This window comes from Lithobates pipiens, unplaced genomic scaffold (assembly GCF_037356315.1).
Source record: "Lithobates pipiens isolate NorthernLeopardFrog02 unplaced genomic scaffold, aLitPip1_a1.2 Scaffold_3, whole genome shotgun sequence".
Taxonomy (NCBI): domain Eukaryota; kingdom Metazoa; phylum Chordata; class Amphibia; order Anura; family Ranidae; genus Lithobates; species Lithobates pipiens.
The window spans coordinates 163,486,348-163,502,998 of NW_027507790.1; the positions used below are offsets into that span (position 1 = coordinate 163,486,348).

At 41.0% G+C, this 16,651-nt stretch overlaps 1 protein-coding gene across 1 annotated transcript in view; it reads left to right on the plus strand.

Moving 5' to 3' along the window:
- Positions 1 to 16,651, plus strand: part of HAPLN1 (hyaluronan and proteoglycan link protein 1) — a 193,745-nt gene that overhangs the window by 161,445 nt on the left and 15,649 nt on the right. The window contains exons 3-4 of the mRNA XM_077462439.1: positions 3,325 to 3,693; positions 8,358 to 8,660. Of these exons, the coding sequence (XP_077318565.1) occupies positions 3,325 to 3,693; positions 8,358 to 8,660 (672 nt within the window). The remainder of the gene's footprint in view (positions 1 to 3,324; positions 3,694 to 8,357; positions 8,661 to 16,651) is intronic.

Consider the following 16,651-nt stretch of genomic DNA (forward strand, 5'->3'; position numbering starts at 1 on the left):
TAAACAATTCAAATAAGTATCCTTAATTTTTCATGCTTCCAGTTTAACTCTGATGAGGGTTTGGAAATCCAGGTCCATAAGGTCCACACACTCACTCACAAAGCTGTGGGATCCATGAATTTTGAGTAACCTTGGGAGGAATTCTGATGACTCAACATGCACTCTCTAATCTAACAATGTATACTTGTGTGGGGCCCAGCCCTGCAGGAAGAGATTCAGCTTGACCCAGACCCAACTTTTCCCTTTCCATTACTCTTTTTATTCTAACCTTTTTCTTCTCTTTTATAGTCTTAAGCCGCGTACACACGTAGCCGTCTGTCCGACGTACTTAGTCTGGCGGACGTCCGCCAGACTGACCGTCGGAATTTCCGAACGGGCTACTTGCCCACACACGGCACTTTTTCAGCGGACTAATGCCGCATACACACGACAGGACTTAAGTCCGGCAGACTTTCGACGGAGTTCTGACGGAGTTCTGACAGAGTTCTGACGGACTTCCCGAATGAACGGACTTGGCCACACACAATCACACCAAAGTCCGACGGATTTGAACGTGATGGCGTATGACTGGACTAGAATAAGGAAGTTCATAGCCAGTAGCCAATAGCTGCCCTCGCGTCGGTTTTAGTCCGTCAGACTAGCACACACACGAGCGGATTTCTGGGTCCGGCAGAGTTCTGTCGGAAAAATTTGAAACATGTTCCATTTCTAAAGTCTGTCAGACTTTTGCAAATCAAAAGTCCGCTGCAGCCCACACACGATCGAATAGTCTGCCGGAATCATTCTGTCAGACTTTTGATGTTGAAAAGTCTGGTCGTGTGTACGGGGCATAATACGGCGTACTAAGTCCGCCGTACTTTCGAAATGAACGGACTCGCCCACACACGCGGAGGAAAGTCCGCTCATTTCGAATGCGTCTCCAGGTAGGCGGGGCCCGCGAAGGAGACGTCGCTGGCCCCGCCGCCTGGTATGGACTTAAAGGGGAACCCCCAACGCCGAAAAAAATTGGCGTGGGGTCCCCCCCAAGTCCACAACAGACCCTTGTCCGAGCACGCTACCCGGCCGGCCAGGAAAGGGGTGCGGCCCCCCCACCCCAAAGCACCTTGTCCCCATGTTGATGAGGACAAGGGCCTCTTCCCGACAACCCTGGCCGTTGGTTGTCGGGGTCTGCGGGCGGGGGGCTTATCGGAAACCGGGAGCCCCCTTTAATAAGGGGGCCCCCCGGATACCGGCCCCCCACCCTATGTGAATGAGTATGGGGTACAATGTACCCCTACCCATTCACACAACACACGAGATAAAATACTTTATTGCACAGCTCCGGGGGTCTTCCGTTTTCGGGGGTCTTCTCGCCGGACTCCTCCGATTCCGATAAGCCCCCTGCCCGCAGACCCCGACAACCAACGGCCAGGGTTGTCGGGAAGAGGCCCTTGTCCTCATCAACATGGGGACAAGGTGCTTTGGGGTAGGGGGGCCGCGCGGCCCCCCCTTTTCTAAGGCACCCCCCCATGTTGAGGGCATGCGGCCTGGAGCGCCCCCCCTTTCCTGGCCGGCTGGGTAGCGTGCTCGGACAAGGGTCTGTTGTGGACTTTGGGGGACCCCCACGCCGATTTTTTTGGGGTGCCTACCTGGAGACCCGCTCGAAATGAGCGGACTTTTCTCCGGGGGCGGGAAAAGTCCGCTCATTTCAAAAGCACGGCGGACTGGCATACACACGGCCGGATTATCCGCCGAAATGTGAGTACGGCGTGCAGATTGATGTGCAACACGGCATTCTAAGTCCGCCGTACTTTCGGGTCAAAAAAGTATGCCGGAGGCTACACACGGGGGGATTGTTTGGCGGACTTGAGTTTGCCGGACTTTTCCACCGGATTGTTTGATCGTGTGTACGCGGCATTAGTTTGATCTATTTTTAGAATGGATTATTGTTTCTGCAAGAGATACCTCCACTCAGCAGGTCCTTTGGTCATACATCCTAGAGCCCCTAAGAGATGGGTGCCCAACTGGAGGACCATCTGTTAACGTGTTACTTAAGACTTTTGAATAATATGCCCTGTGGATATATAAATATAATCTGGGCATGCCTAATATGCTTCACTACTCATTGGGGTGGTACTCTTTTGGGTGTATCTGACTAGGATATCAAGTGATTGGAAGTCTTGGGTAATTCTTATGTTCTTATAAAAGTGGTCTTCCAGTACAAATGTTGTTGTTGAGCACCACAATTTGTGAATTATGTGAAACCCTTTTGATTTTGTTTCTATGATCTCTTTAATTAAAAATTATTAAAACAAAAAACAATATAAGAAAAAGAAATCATAATACACCAATTTTCCACATTTTGTCATGTTACAACCAAAAACGTAAATGTATTTTATTGGGATTATATGTAATAAATCAACACAAAGTGGCACATAATTGTGAAATGGAAGGAAAATGATAAATGGTTTTCAATTATTTTTACAAATAAATATCTGAAAAGTGTGCATTTGTATTCAGCTCCCCTGAGTCAATACTTTGTAGAACCACCGTTCCCTGCAATTACAGCTGCAAGTCTTTTTCTCTACCAGCTTTGCACATATAGAGAGTGACATTTTTGCCCATTCTTATTTGCAAAATAGCTTTTGAAGTATTGCCACAGATTCTCAATTGGATTTTGGTCTGGATTTTGACTGGGCCATCCTAACACATGACTATGCTTTGTTCTAATCCATTCCATTGTAGCTCGTGCTGTATGTTTAGGGTCGTTGTCCTGCTGGAAGGTGAACCTTTGCTCCAGTCTTTTGCAGACTTTAACAGGTTTTCTTCTAAGATTGACCTGTATTTGGCTTCATCCATCATCCCATCAACTCTGACCAGCTTCCCTATCCCTGCTGAAGAACAGCATCCCCACAACATGATGCTGCCACCACCATGTTTCACGGTGGGGATGGTGTGTTCAGGGTGATGTTCAGTGTTAGTTTTCCACCACACGTAGCGTTTTACTTTTAGGCAAAAAATAACCATAGCAAAGGTTATCAACAACCAATAATGTACATAACTCAAGATGGAAATGATCCAAATAATACAGGAAAGCAAAAAAAAAAAATACTTCAAAAGAGTCTTAGTACCCTGATCTGAAAAAAATGCCTATGGAATGCAAAATGATAGTTAAAATGGCTTGTACATATGAGAAGCAAGAAGCATTATACAGACTGTGAAAAAAGTAAATGTTCTCAATCATCTGTTGTTCTGCTCTGCATGTTACTATTGATACTGAATTATGGGCAGCATATTTTATCATTTTTTTAAACTCATTTTTGACTGCCTTTATGTTCTTTTCAGAGAACGGGCCTCGTCTTGTGGTGGAGGTAGAACAAGCTAAAGTTATCTCCCATCGAGGTGGTAATGCCACACTGCCATGCAAATTTCATCATGAATCAGCATCAGCAGGATCACTTTCACACAAAATTCGAATCAAGTGGACCAAACTGACTTCAGATTACCTCAAGGAAGTGGATGTCTTTGTTTCAATGGGGCACCACAAAAAGAGCTATGGCAGCTACCAGGGAAGGGTTTACCTGCAAGGATCAAGTGCAAATGATGCTTCACTACTTATCACCGACATTACACTGGAAGACTATGGTAGATACAAATGTGAAGTCATTGAAGGACTGGAAGATGATACTGCTGTTGTATCATTGGATTTACAAGGTAATGTCAATCAGTGGCTTATCATTATATACAATATATTTAAAGAAAATACAATTTTTCATATATCAACTAATTTATTAAATGCTGTGTAAAGTATAGAAGAGTTAGAGCCTGGGTCAGGTTTCTTTTGTTAAACACAAGAACAGATGGGGAGCTGTGTTCAGATTTTCTAAGGGTCACTTAAATTGTTACTGGTTCAGTAGCACTCCACAAAATGGGGTCCACACTAGGTCAAGGAAAGGACCCAGGGAATCCACGTGCAAGACACAAATCCAAGAATTGAAGGAGATTTAGTGTCCTCCTGAAACTGTTCCAAGCAGTAAATCACAGTGCAGATTTATTTGGTATCTACTCACCTGAATCCATATAAGCATAGTAAAAATTCTCGAGCCCTGATGAGAGTGTGTTTGGCCTCTGAAACTCTTTGGCTATATTTTACTATGATTCAATTTTGTTATGAAATTACCTTGGACTCTTTGACTTTTGTTGGGCACTCTCATTGATTATACAGTATGTAGGTTAATAATCATGTTTCTGTCCCTTCTGGGGAGATTCACGATCTCTATCTGTTTTAGTTAACATGGTCAATACCACAAAAAGTGATGGAAAGTCCAAACAATTTCAATTGTCACCAGAACAGGTAATGAGGGGAGCCTGTGTTGATGCCGATTTAGTAGGAGTTTTTGCCTCACTTTGGAGGGATTTCCCTCAGACACAATAAGAAGATAATAGAAATCTCCCCTATGGGCCACAGGCCACGGACAGCAAAAAAAAAAAAAAAAGAAGAGGTTTCAACTATATATTACCTGTTCTATCCAAAAACCCTAAAACAAGTGAGTTATACTTAATTATACCCATTTTATGGATCGGATAATGTCAGATTCAACACATGTATTTAAAAGCAGACTCAGTAAGTGTCAGCATTTAGAAACTCTTCTTATACCCAGCATGTAACTGCACCAGTTTACATGAACTAGGAGTTATAATTTCCTGGTTTCAATATTTGCTCTGTCTGTATCTGAATGTCTGGATATTAGACTCCAAATAATCTAAACATTAGCAGAACAAGGGTCCTTCTATTGTTTTTGAGGAAACAAAGGGCAGGTTTTCACATACAATATGTCCAGAAATTTCCATATAGCAAGAGCTCTGAGCAAATCATTGTACAAATATCGCCTGATTTTTTTTAATTATCAAAGGAAAACTACCCCAAAATAGTAAAAAAATTGTATATTTCTTGCTACTATCATAAGCTGCATGCATTACAATCTTCTTCTCCTGATGATTGCAGTGATACCACATATGTGCATGTTAGTTGTTGTTTGTACCTGTAGTACAGCCCAGAAACAATAGGGCGTATTTTTTTTTTAACCTACCTAAAACACACCGACGCCGATACTAATTAAAAAAAAAAAAATCTGTCCAAAAATAACTAACCCTGAGCTTGAAATTTTAACCTGACCTTGACCAAAATACTAATCCTGGCAGTGACCTAAATCAAACCATAATCTATTTTAAAAAAAATGTTTTTTTTTTCTTCACACACTTTTTTTTCTATCTCTGCAAGGACAGAGAGTAATGCATTGTATCTGTCTCATCCATTCACGAAGACAGAAAATGCGGGGGGCGGGCTTCACAGTGTCTGATCACTGTGATAGCCGATTAGAGGCTATCACAGCGATCAGGTGACCCAGAATCGGCTGTTCCAGGTCTCCGTCATTAGAATGGAGCACGGGGCTCTTGGTGAGACCCCGGTCTCTGTGCAGGGAGTACAACATGCAGCAAACTCTCAGCGCAAAGGGAAATAGTCAAATATGTGGCCCCACGGAAAAAAGCCCAGTCCAGTGGGGCCACATGTTTGCGTACTGTCGGCATGAAGGAATTAAACAAATTACAGTGAAGATTTGATGCAAATATGTTTATGCATAGACCTCTACATGTTTTTTGTGGCAAAAAACTCGTCCTACCCTCTTTTTAAACTAACACTGCCTTTTATTCATGCATAGTGTAGTGTACACACTTAGGATTTGTAAGTTGCTGAACAATAGAGCCAATTTATACCTCCCAAATTTTTCAGATGGGAAAGAAGGACAATTATTAGCAAAAGTATGTAGGCATAGTGAACACTCCCTGTCACGCCCTTAAAGGAGAAAAAAAATATTAGTTAAACCCACTAGTTCTTTTTTTTTTTTTTTTTACCACTTGCATTCCTTTATATTGGCTTTTGAGATGCAGCAATTTAGAAATTGGACCACAGGTTTAGCGCAGGAAAACACTATTTATAAGATATATAGAACTATATAGATAAGACCAAAATGAGGGATAAATGAGAAGAAAAGACTTAGAAAGGGACTTTGTTCCAAATCAGGGGCAGCCCCTCAAAATAAGGGGACAGTTGGGAGCTTTGCCGATTGCCAAGATGAGGCAACTACTGTACATTGTGCATGTTCAGGAGTTGCATCATCACTAGTAATCCTATTGCTAAATAGGAACAACAAAGTTGCAAAAGGCACAGAGAGCCAAGCTGTCATTGCTGGAACAATGCAAATGAAGAGGTATGTTTTCTAGGATGTTTAAGTATGTGGAATATACAGTATGTATATACAGTATGTATGCATTATGGCAGATCACCCCCTCTAATAAAACTGTAATGCCTTGTACACACGATCGGACATCCCAACAACAAAATCCCTCAGATTTTTTCCGACGGATTTTGGCCCAAACTTGTCTTGCATACACACGGTCGCACAAAGTTGTCCGAAAATCCAATCGTTCAGAACCCGTTGACGTAGAACACGTACGACGGGACTAGTAAGAGGGCAGTAGCCAATAGCTTTTGTCTCGTAATTTATTCTGAGCATGCGTGGCACTTTGTGCGTCTGAATTGTCTACACACGATCGGAATTTAAATGATCGGATTTTGTTGTCGGAAAATTTTAGATCCTGCTCTCAAACTTTGTGTGTCAGAAATTCCAATGGAAAAAGTCAGATGGAGCTCACACACGATCGGATTTTCCGACAACAAGATCCGTTCACGCATTTACCGTCGGAAAGTCCGACCGTGTGTACAGGGCATAAGACTTGCTATTGCTATTTGTGTCTCTGCTATCTCCTTTCCCAGTGGCATGAGAAAATTTATCCTAGAGGGGACAGATAATGTAAAACACAAAAAGTATTTACTGTACTTTTACTTACTGTTAATGTTATAATGTTATAATAATGTTATTTATTAGCCTACCCATTTCCTCCATTGGACTTTTGTTGGAACAATGCTTTACCATTCTGAATAAACTTATTGTCCATCCAGCCACTGTCAATTGGTTTCTAAGTTTATATTAATAAACACTTAAGCGCCACCCTTTATATGTCCTAAAAGGTTTGAAATATTATAGAATGGGTAAGCTTTTAATTAAACAGTATAATATATAATATATAATATCTAAGCCTTATTAAAGCGGGACTCCAGGCAGAGTTTTTATGCCTTGTGGTGGTTAGTTACCTCAAATGATATTTTTCCCACTACAGAATGCCATGTAGTTTAGAAATCATACGTTCTTCATGCTGGCTATGAAAACTGCAGCTCTCACAAGCAGAAGTCATAGTGTTCTTTTAATACCCCCTTTCCCCTTGTGCATTTACAGAACACATTATTTTTGTGAATTGTTCACAATGTGTCATTAAAGTGGGACTTTAGTCAGAAAATTAAATCCTGCTAGATAACCTCAGGCTGGCCCCTTCTGCAAGTATAGCTATGTAAAACATTAAAAATAGGTGCCTATACGGTTTAAAATCCAGTAATATACTGTCTCACCCTGCTCTGCACATGCTCAGGTGTTTGCTATTTTTTGGCAATGTGCTGAATTTGTAGAGGACAATCTGCTGACAGTCTAAAGATGTAATTCTGCCCAGGGGCTCTGGCCTTCAGATAAATGGCAGCCTCCAGGAAGAAGAAATAGAAACAATGCTGGAGGCAATTTACAACACAAAAACAAACAAAATTTTCCAGCTCACTTACTTGCCAGCCTGCAACAAACTAAACTGACCCTGTCTAATCATTTATGTTAAAAACAAGGGGTTTAGACATACATTTGAAAATATATGCATAAGCTGCAGTGGCCAAGTCACCGGTAAGTGAGCTGGGAATTTCTATTTGTTTTTTGACATGTGTTGCCCTTCCATGTAATCCTAGCTGCAAAGGTTAGTTATATGTTAGGGTGGATGCCATTGGTTTGTATGGTTGGTGAATTGGTGTGGTGATGCACTGGATACCTTTGCTGCCATTGTGCTTTTGCTGGTGCATCCCTGTACCTTTAAGGGGGGAGGGGGGGTGAACTCCATCCAGGCATACCTTCCCTTAATCTATCCATTATTATATATGTACTTCAACTTGTGAAAACTATCAAAATTATAGAGTTAGGACTGCAATACACTGGGGTGCCATGACATGGCCACTGCAGCTTACACATTTGTTTGCAAATGTGTGCAAACTAAACCCCTTGTTTTTTAACATAAATGGTTGGACAGGGTCAATTCTGTTTGTTGCAGGCTGGCTGGTAAGTTATCCTTTAATATAATTTAACCTGGTTACTTAATTAAAATGTGTTCTTTTTTTTTTTTTAATGGATAAGGTTTCTAATCTACTTCTTTATATATTTACTTTTCAGGTATTGTTTTTCCATTCTTCCCTCGGCTTGGCCGGTATAATCTAAACTTTCATGAGGCCCAACAAGCCTGTCAAGATCAGGATTCTATAATTGCCTCCTTTGATCAGTTGTATGATGGGTGGAGGTCTGGACTTGATTGGTGTAATGCAGGTTGGCTAAGTGATGGATCAGTACAATACCCAATCACAAACCCTAGAGAACCATGTGGTGGCAAAAACATTGTCCCTGGAGTTCGAAACTATGGCTATAGAGACAAAGACAAAGGCAGATATGATGTCTTCTGTTTCACATCAAATTTTAAAGGTAACATTTCTTTAAATTTGTTATCTAAATGTTTTTCAGAAAGTCACATGTATGGTTGCTGCTTTATTTACCGCAGGACAAACAGGGCCTCTGCCCAGGGCCCCGCGATTGTTGGGGGGTCCAAAGCAGCTTCCCCTGGAGCCCTCACTGCCCGCTGGCTTTTTTTTCAGCCAAGTTCGCTACTCGCTACTGTCACTTGTAAATACAGAAGCGCTGCTTCTGTATTTACAAGTGACAGCACTCTCCTGCCAATGGCCATTAAGAATGCTTTCTGCTCTATAAAACACATTGTCTATCTCTATGTGAGAGGGGGAGGGTGGGGGATCTACACAGGCAGAAGCTGTTCCATGAACATGCAGTGAGTTACAGCTTCTCTTCTGCAGCCTTCTGTATACAGCTCACCCCTCAATCCTGCACTCTGTACACAGCTCACCCCTCAATCCTGCACGCTGTACACGGCTCACCCCTCAATCCCGCACGCTGTACACGGCTCACCCCTCAATCTTGCACTCTGTTCACAGCTTACCCCTCAATACTGCACTCTGTACACAGTTCACCCCTCAATCCCGCACTCTGTACATAGCTCACCCCTCAATCCTGCACTCCGTACATAGCTCACCCCTTAACCCTGCACTCTGTACATAACGCACCCCTCCACACTGCTTTACTGCAGGAGGCATGACTAGTCATTTATTTCTGGCAGCCTGTCTTTGGGGACACAGCTCTTATTGGACTCTGTTCCTATCTGCACTCAGTTAACCTTCATGGCTGTGTGTGCTCTGCTCTGCTCATTGCTAATAGCAACTTCTAGGAATTTTCTGTCTATTGGTGGGTCCCCTCACCAACCCAGTCCATGGTGTGCAGGCAGTGGGGAGATGATGTGCTATATTCTTCAGTAACCAATCAGTGAGCTGTATTGATGTGCTGTGACCTCAAGCAACCAATAAATAAGGGGTATTGAGCACAGTAACCTCTAGAAACCAATCACTGAGCGGTAATAATGTGCAGTAACCTCTAGCAACCAATCGGTGAGCAGTAAGCATGTAACCTCTAGCAACCAGTGAGCGTTAAGCGTGTAACCTCTAGCAACCAATGAGTGAGTGGTAAGCATGTAACCTCTAGCAACCAATGAGTGAGAAGTAAGCATGTAACCACTAGCAACCAAGGATGTGCAGTAACCACTAGAAACCAATCGGTTAGCAGAAATGGTGTGCTGTAACCTCTAGCAACTAATCCTGGGATTAAAAGTAACATTTCTGTCTTTTCACATGACACCAAGTTATGCAGTTGAATAACGTCCTTACAGGATGTCTCTAATTTACAAGCCGACCTCAATGCACTGTCTAATTGGGGCGACTATGTGGCAGATGAGGTTTAATGTTGATAAATAAAAAGTTATGCACTTGGGGGCTAAGAATATGCTTGCCATCATACATGCTAGGGGGAGTACAACTGGGGGGAATCAATGGTGGAGAAGGATCTGGGGGTTTTGGTAGATCATAAGCTAAATAATAGCATGCAATGCCAAACTGCGGTTTCCTAAGCAAGCAAAGTCCTTTCTTGTATTAAGAGAGGTATGGACTCCAGAGAGAGAGATATCATTTTGCCCCTGTACAAATCATTAGTAAGACCTCATCTGGAATATGCAATTCAGTTTTTGGGCACCAGTTCTCAAAAAGTATATTGGGGAACTGGAGAAATTGCAGAGAACGGCAACCAAACTGATAAGAGGCATGGAGGAGCTGAGCTATGAGGAAAGATTAGAGGATATTAAGGGGTGATATGATCACCATGTATAAATATATAAGGGGTCCCTATAGTGAACTTGGTGTTGAGTCATTCACTTTATAGTCAACACTGAGGACAAGCGGGCACTCTTTACGTCTAGAGGAAAAGAGATTTCATCTCCAAATATGGAAAGGTTTCTTCACAGTAAGAGATGTGAAAATGTGGAATAGACTCCCTCCAGAGGTGGTTCTGGCCAGCTCGGTAGATTGCTTTAAGAAAGGCCTGGATTCTTTTCTAAATGTACATAATATAACTGGGTACTAACAAGTATAGATAAAGTTGATCCCGGGAAAATCCGATTGCCTCTCTGGGATTAAGAAGGAACTTTTTCCCCTGTTGTAGCAAATTGGATCCTGCTTTTCTGGGGGTTTTTTCGCCTTCGATCAAATGTGGGTATATGGGATTGTATAATTTTTTTTTTTATGGTTGATCTAGATGGACTTGTGTCTTTTTTCAACCTGACTATGTGACTCGATGAGTCGTAACGTGTAACCTCTAGAATCCAGTCAATGAGAAGTATTGATAATGCTGTGACCTCTGACAACCAATCACAATTGCTGCCTGACCTGATTTTGAGTCTAGCTGCAATTTATTGTATGTCTCAGTGTGTGTGTGTATGGGGGGGTGGGGGGGTAAGCTGGGGCGGCCCAAAAGAAATGTTTGCCCAGCAGGGTTCAATCAGTATTAAAGACGGCCCTGGCTGCTTTCCTAGATAGTTATATGAGAGGCTGACTGTGGCCTCGATGGCAGGTTAATTTGGACTTTACATGTTGGTAATTTAGTGTACTACCTTTCATTACTTTTTTTTTTCTATTACATTCTTAAAGACAAGATTTTGACCTCACTATCTGATATATGAAACATACTTTCTTCAGAATAGCATGGGGGAATTATGAAAAGGGAATTCTATTTTCTCTTCTTCTATATTCACCTGTTGAAAACTGATATAGCTCTCATCTAAGAAGAAGAAACCTTAGCATGGGATGATGAAGATGGCAATAGAAGTGCGGCCTCGGAATCCAGTCAGTTAATAGAAACATTTTAGCAATACATCAGTAAGAAAACTCTAGCCAGTTGTTACAGCAAGGTCTATGTTGGCAGTCTACTTGGCAGTTTGTCAGTTAACCTATCAAGTAGTAAATTACAGAAAAGTAAAAAAAAGGAAGGCTACTGAAAAATACACTATTTAGTTGTAAAATAATACATCTTCAGACACTTCTATAGGGAAAAAGCAAATGAGCACACAATTTGACATAATGCCCATACAGTCCTGTCAGCTTTACTACATTGTTTTAATAAAAGAAAGCTGAAACCTGATTGGTTTTTGGGAAAAACGTCACTTTGCTGCACGTTTCAACTTTATAACTCAACCCACTGTCTCGTAATGAATTAATTATACATACCAGGTCAAACTAACATGTCTTGTATACACTACACCAAAAAAATGCCACATTTCTAACATTTAAACATCAAAAATACCTACTGCCTAATTATTTAATTAATTCTGTATTTCTAACATATAATTATTTATTACAATGCATTTCATTAAATAGCAGATAGCTTTTCGGAAAATATGTGATACTGTAATTAATTGATAAGACTATGTTATTTCTAAGAGCATTTGACAGAACACAGATTTCTGGCACTAGAAGATGCTAATGGGAATTTAAATGCTGGTTTCCATGGCGGCTATTTTCTTTTCAATCCTCGTCAGACTTTCATTCAAGGGCTTATGTTCACAGAGATTAGGAAAGAAGTTGAAAACAACTATCGAAGATAATATATCTGTATTTGGGACCAGGTCTTGCAGTGTGTAAAATGAATTACAAGGAGAGCTTACAGACTCAGTGGGACTGCACACAATAAAGTGTGTTATCATGTCAATGCCAAGGCGGTAGAAGATACAGTAACTTTTCTAAGGTCAAAATGTTGGATTCACACAAGCTGTTCAGTATTGGAATAATATACCCCACAAGCTAATCAGTATTGGAATAACATCACTGCTACAAAATGAAAAACTCCAGTTTCATTTTTAGCAACAGTGATGTTATTCCAATACTTCTGCTAATAATTATGTCCTATGAAACAATTTCTATACACTATTACACAGAGACATGTGAAGGCAGAGTGGGACCCTAGACGAAGTAGCACCCCCCCCCCAATCCCTTTGAACGAGATTGATAAGGATTGCAATAAGTACAGAGATATCACCCCATTTACGTTGTCTGTACTGGCATGCCTCCCCCAATCAGATACTGTTTCGCTTTGTTTTTAAGGTTACTTTGCAGTATACCAAGGAAGCATTAAAAACATCTGTAGTGTACGAATGTACTTTACAAAATAAAAAGCTGTACATAAAAATGTAGGAAAAATAATACATAACAAATTGCATACAAATTCATATGCACAAGCTATCCAACCTTTCTAGCAAATGAGCATGGAGCAATATACGCTCTGTGGGAATATACTAAAAGTAACTTTTTTTTGGGTTGTAGATTTCGTGTCATCTCCAGGTAAAGTTCATTCTTTCAGTCTTCATCTTTTCCAGACTGCTCCTTTCTTCTCAAAGTCCTTCAAAACTTCTTCTGCTCCTTTTTTTTCAGCACATAGCTAAGTTCAAGTCCTTTGTTCCCTCCCCCTACTTCCTGCCAACATCACTTACTGTTCCAAAAGTTCCATGAAGCCAAATAGGTTAGCCACTTCTCCCAGGTTCACGTCATATGATGACAGGGACTTGAAGTATCTTCACGGATCTTGTGGACAGATTACTAGGAGGGGCTGGGGAAGACTTGGCTGGTGGACATTGGCACCAAGGGAAAGGTATGCCTATATATCAAGAATAATGTACAAGTGAATGTGAGAGATGACATCACTAAGGGAGCTAGGGAGTAGGTACAATCCTTATGAGTAGAGGTCCCAAGGGATGAAGCTAAGGGGACAATAATACTGGGAGTATACTATAGGCCCCCTAACCTGAGGGAGGAAGGGGAGACAGATGTCCTATCACAAATTGGATTAGCAGCAAGGATGGGAAGTGTTATCATAATAGGGGATTTTAATTATTCAGACATAGACTGGACGGAGGGAACCACGCATTCATCTAAGGCTTGCCAGTTCCTAAATGTCTTGCAAGACAAATTTATGGGTCAGATGGTAGATGCACTAACTAGAAATAAAGCATTACTGGATCTACTGATTACCAACAATACAGACCTGATCACGGATGTGGAAATATGGGGCAATTTAGTTAACAGCAATCACAGGTCAATTGGCTTCAGTATAAACCACCCAAATAGGAAACATAAGGGGAATACAAAGACACTGAATTTCAAAAGAGCCAACTTCTATAAACTACAAAACTTGCTAGTAGGCATAAATAGGGATAAAATCTTAGGAACAAAGAACACAGAGGAGAGATGGGTTTGCTTTAAGGGCATATTAAAAAAGGGCATTAGCCAAAGCATCCCATTGGATAATACATTTAAAAGAGTGAACAAAAGTCCTGGATGGCTTAACTCCAATGCAAAAACGCATATAAAAGCAAAGGAGAAGGCCTTCAAAAAATACAAGGTTGAGGGATCATCATCAGCATTCAGACTTTATAAAGAATGCAACAAGAAATGTAAGGGTGCAATAAGGATATCTAAGGCCGCGTACACACGCGCGGACTGTTCGCCCAACTTTGTCCGTCCAACAGTTTCGGCAAACAGTCCGCTCAAAATTAGCATGGACGGACATGGTCACACACGACGAACGAACAGTTTGCTGAAACCGTGCGCGATGACGTGAACGGCACGTACGACGGGACGCAAAATACGACATCCTATACACTGCATTATAGCTTTCGGCGTGAAAATCCTTTCTTTTTTTTTATAAATTCTTTATTTTTTCATCTTTTCTTTCCATAGATTTCACATTACATTTCGTTTTACATCTACAACTTCTTTAACAGCTATAACAGTCTTATAATATTTCAATCCGTACCTCAATTCCATGTCATCCTCCCCCCTCCCTCACCCTTCCCTCCCAGAAAAATAAATAAATAAATATACAAACAAGAGAAAAAAAAAAAAAAAAAAGTTTGAATTTTCACTATAATCCCCCCCCTCACTCCCCCCCCCCCCCCCCACCACCACCCGCCTGCTCTATCATATTTCGAAATGTTTCACATCATACTTTCTCTATAATTTAGATATGGAGCCCAGATCTTCTGATATTTCTCGTCTTGATCTCTCATTGTCATTGTTAAATTTTCCATTTGTTGGATTTCTGCAATTCTCTGAAACCACTGTGCTCTAGCTGGAGGGTTGCTTTTTTTCCACAGAACCGGGATGCATGCCCTTGCTGCTATCAATAAATGTCTCAGCAAAGAATTTTTGAATCTTTCTATTGCCATTGGGATGTCCAGCAGCAGAAAAGTTGCCGGTTTATCTCCCAGGTCAATTCCTGTAATCCTTACAATAGTATCGGCTACCATCTCCCAGAACACTCTCATTTTTGGACATTCCCAAAATATATGTAATAATGTTCCTTCTGCTCCATGACATCTCCAACATGTCTCTGATATCTGGGGGTAAATTTGATGTAACACTTTTGGTGTTCTATACCACCTAGTAAGGATCTTGTATCCCCCTTCTTGATATCTGCTTGCTATCGAGGCCTTTTGATTAAACCACAGCATCTTATCCTTTTGTTCTGGGGAAAACGTAGTCCCTAAATCTCTTTCCCAAGCCTGTAAAAAGGGCAAATCTTGTAAAGTCTCCTGTTCTATTAACATACTATAAAAATAAGACATCAGATGTCTCAGTTCCTCTCCTTTCAAACAGATCTCTTCAAACTCAGTCAATGCCCTTATTTCTACGTATACCTTTGATTTAGATCTAATAAAGGCTTCTAATTGCCTCATTCTGAAAGGGTCTAGTCCTATTGTCATTCCTTTTTCAATATCTTTTTTAGTCATTAACCGGTTGCCTACCGAGAAATGACAAATTCTACTCATACCTCTATCTTGTATTGTTTTAAACTTTGGATCTGTCATTCCCGGTAGAAATGCTGGGGTACCAAGGATAGGAAGGAGCGGACTGGGAATTCTTGAAATAGATGTTTTCCTGAATACTCTTTTAGTTATTCGTAATGTCTCCCCTAGTATTGGATGTTTTCTCAATCCCATTGGTATTTCTGTATCTGGAATCCACACTAATCCTTCCAATGGGATATCTGTCGCTGCTTGTTCTGTCTGTATCCACGGTTTTTCGTTTTTAAGCCTACACCATTCCACTACTCTAGTTAAGTGTGAGGCCTCCTGGTATTTTATTGGATCTGGAAGTCCTATCCCTCCTTTTCCTTTGGGGAGTACTAAAATATCTCGACGTACTCTTGCTGGCTTCCCAGCCCAGATGAACTTCATAAATCTTGATCTAAGATCCTTAAACAAACTTGAAGGGATCTTAATTGGTATAGTTTGAATTATGTATAACAGTCTGGGCATCACATTCATCTTAATAATATTGGTTCTCCCGAACCATGTAAAAATCTCTTTGTCCCATTTTTGAAGATCTCTTTTGATCTGTCTTACCAGTGGGATATAGTTAAGTTCAAACAATTCATTTAGATTTTTTGACATTTTTGTTCCTAAGTAACTTATATATGAATTCGTCCATCTAAAATCAAATTGCGTGGACACTGCTTGCAACTGAGGCGAATCCATCTCTACTCCCATTGCCTCCGATTTTCCATAGTTTATTCTAAAGTTGGATATTTTCCCATATTCTCGTAGCTCCATTAGTAAAGATGGGAGAGATGTAATTGGGGACGTTACAAAAAAGATCAAATCATCTGCATAAGCTGCCAACTTCTGATCCTCATTTTTTATTTTTACCCCCCTGATATCCACATTGGCACGTATTTTCCTTAAAAAAGGTTCTATTGTCAAAATGAATATCAGGGGTGAGAGGGGACATCCCTGGCGTGTTCCATTTAAAATGGAGAATGGCTCTGATAATCTGTCATTCACTTTCACCCTAGCACTTGGTTTTGAATATAAGTTTAGGATCCATCTCAGCATCCCCTCCCCCAGGCCTATATGTTGTAGTACTGCTTTTAAGAATATCCAATCCACCCGATCAAACGCTTTTTCTGCATCCGCAGATACTATCACCATTGACTTATGCAATTTTTGTACCAGGTAAATTGTGTTCACCACT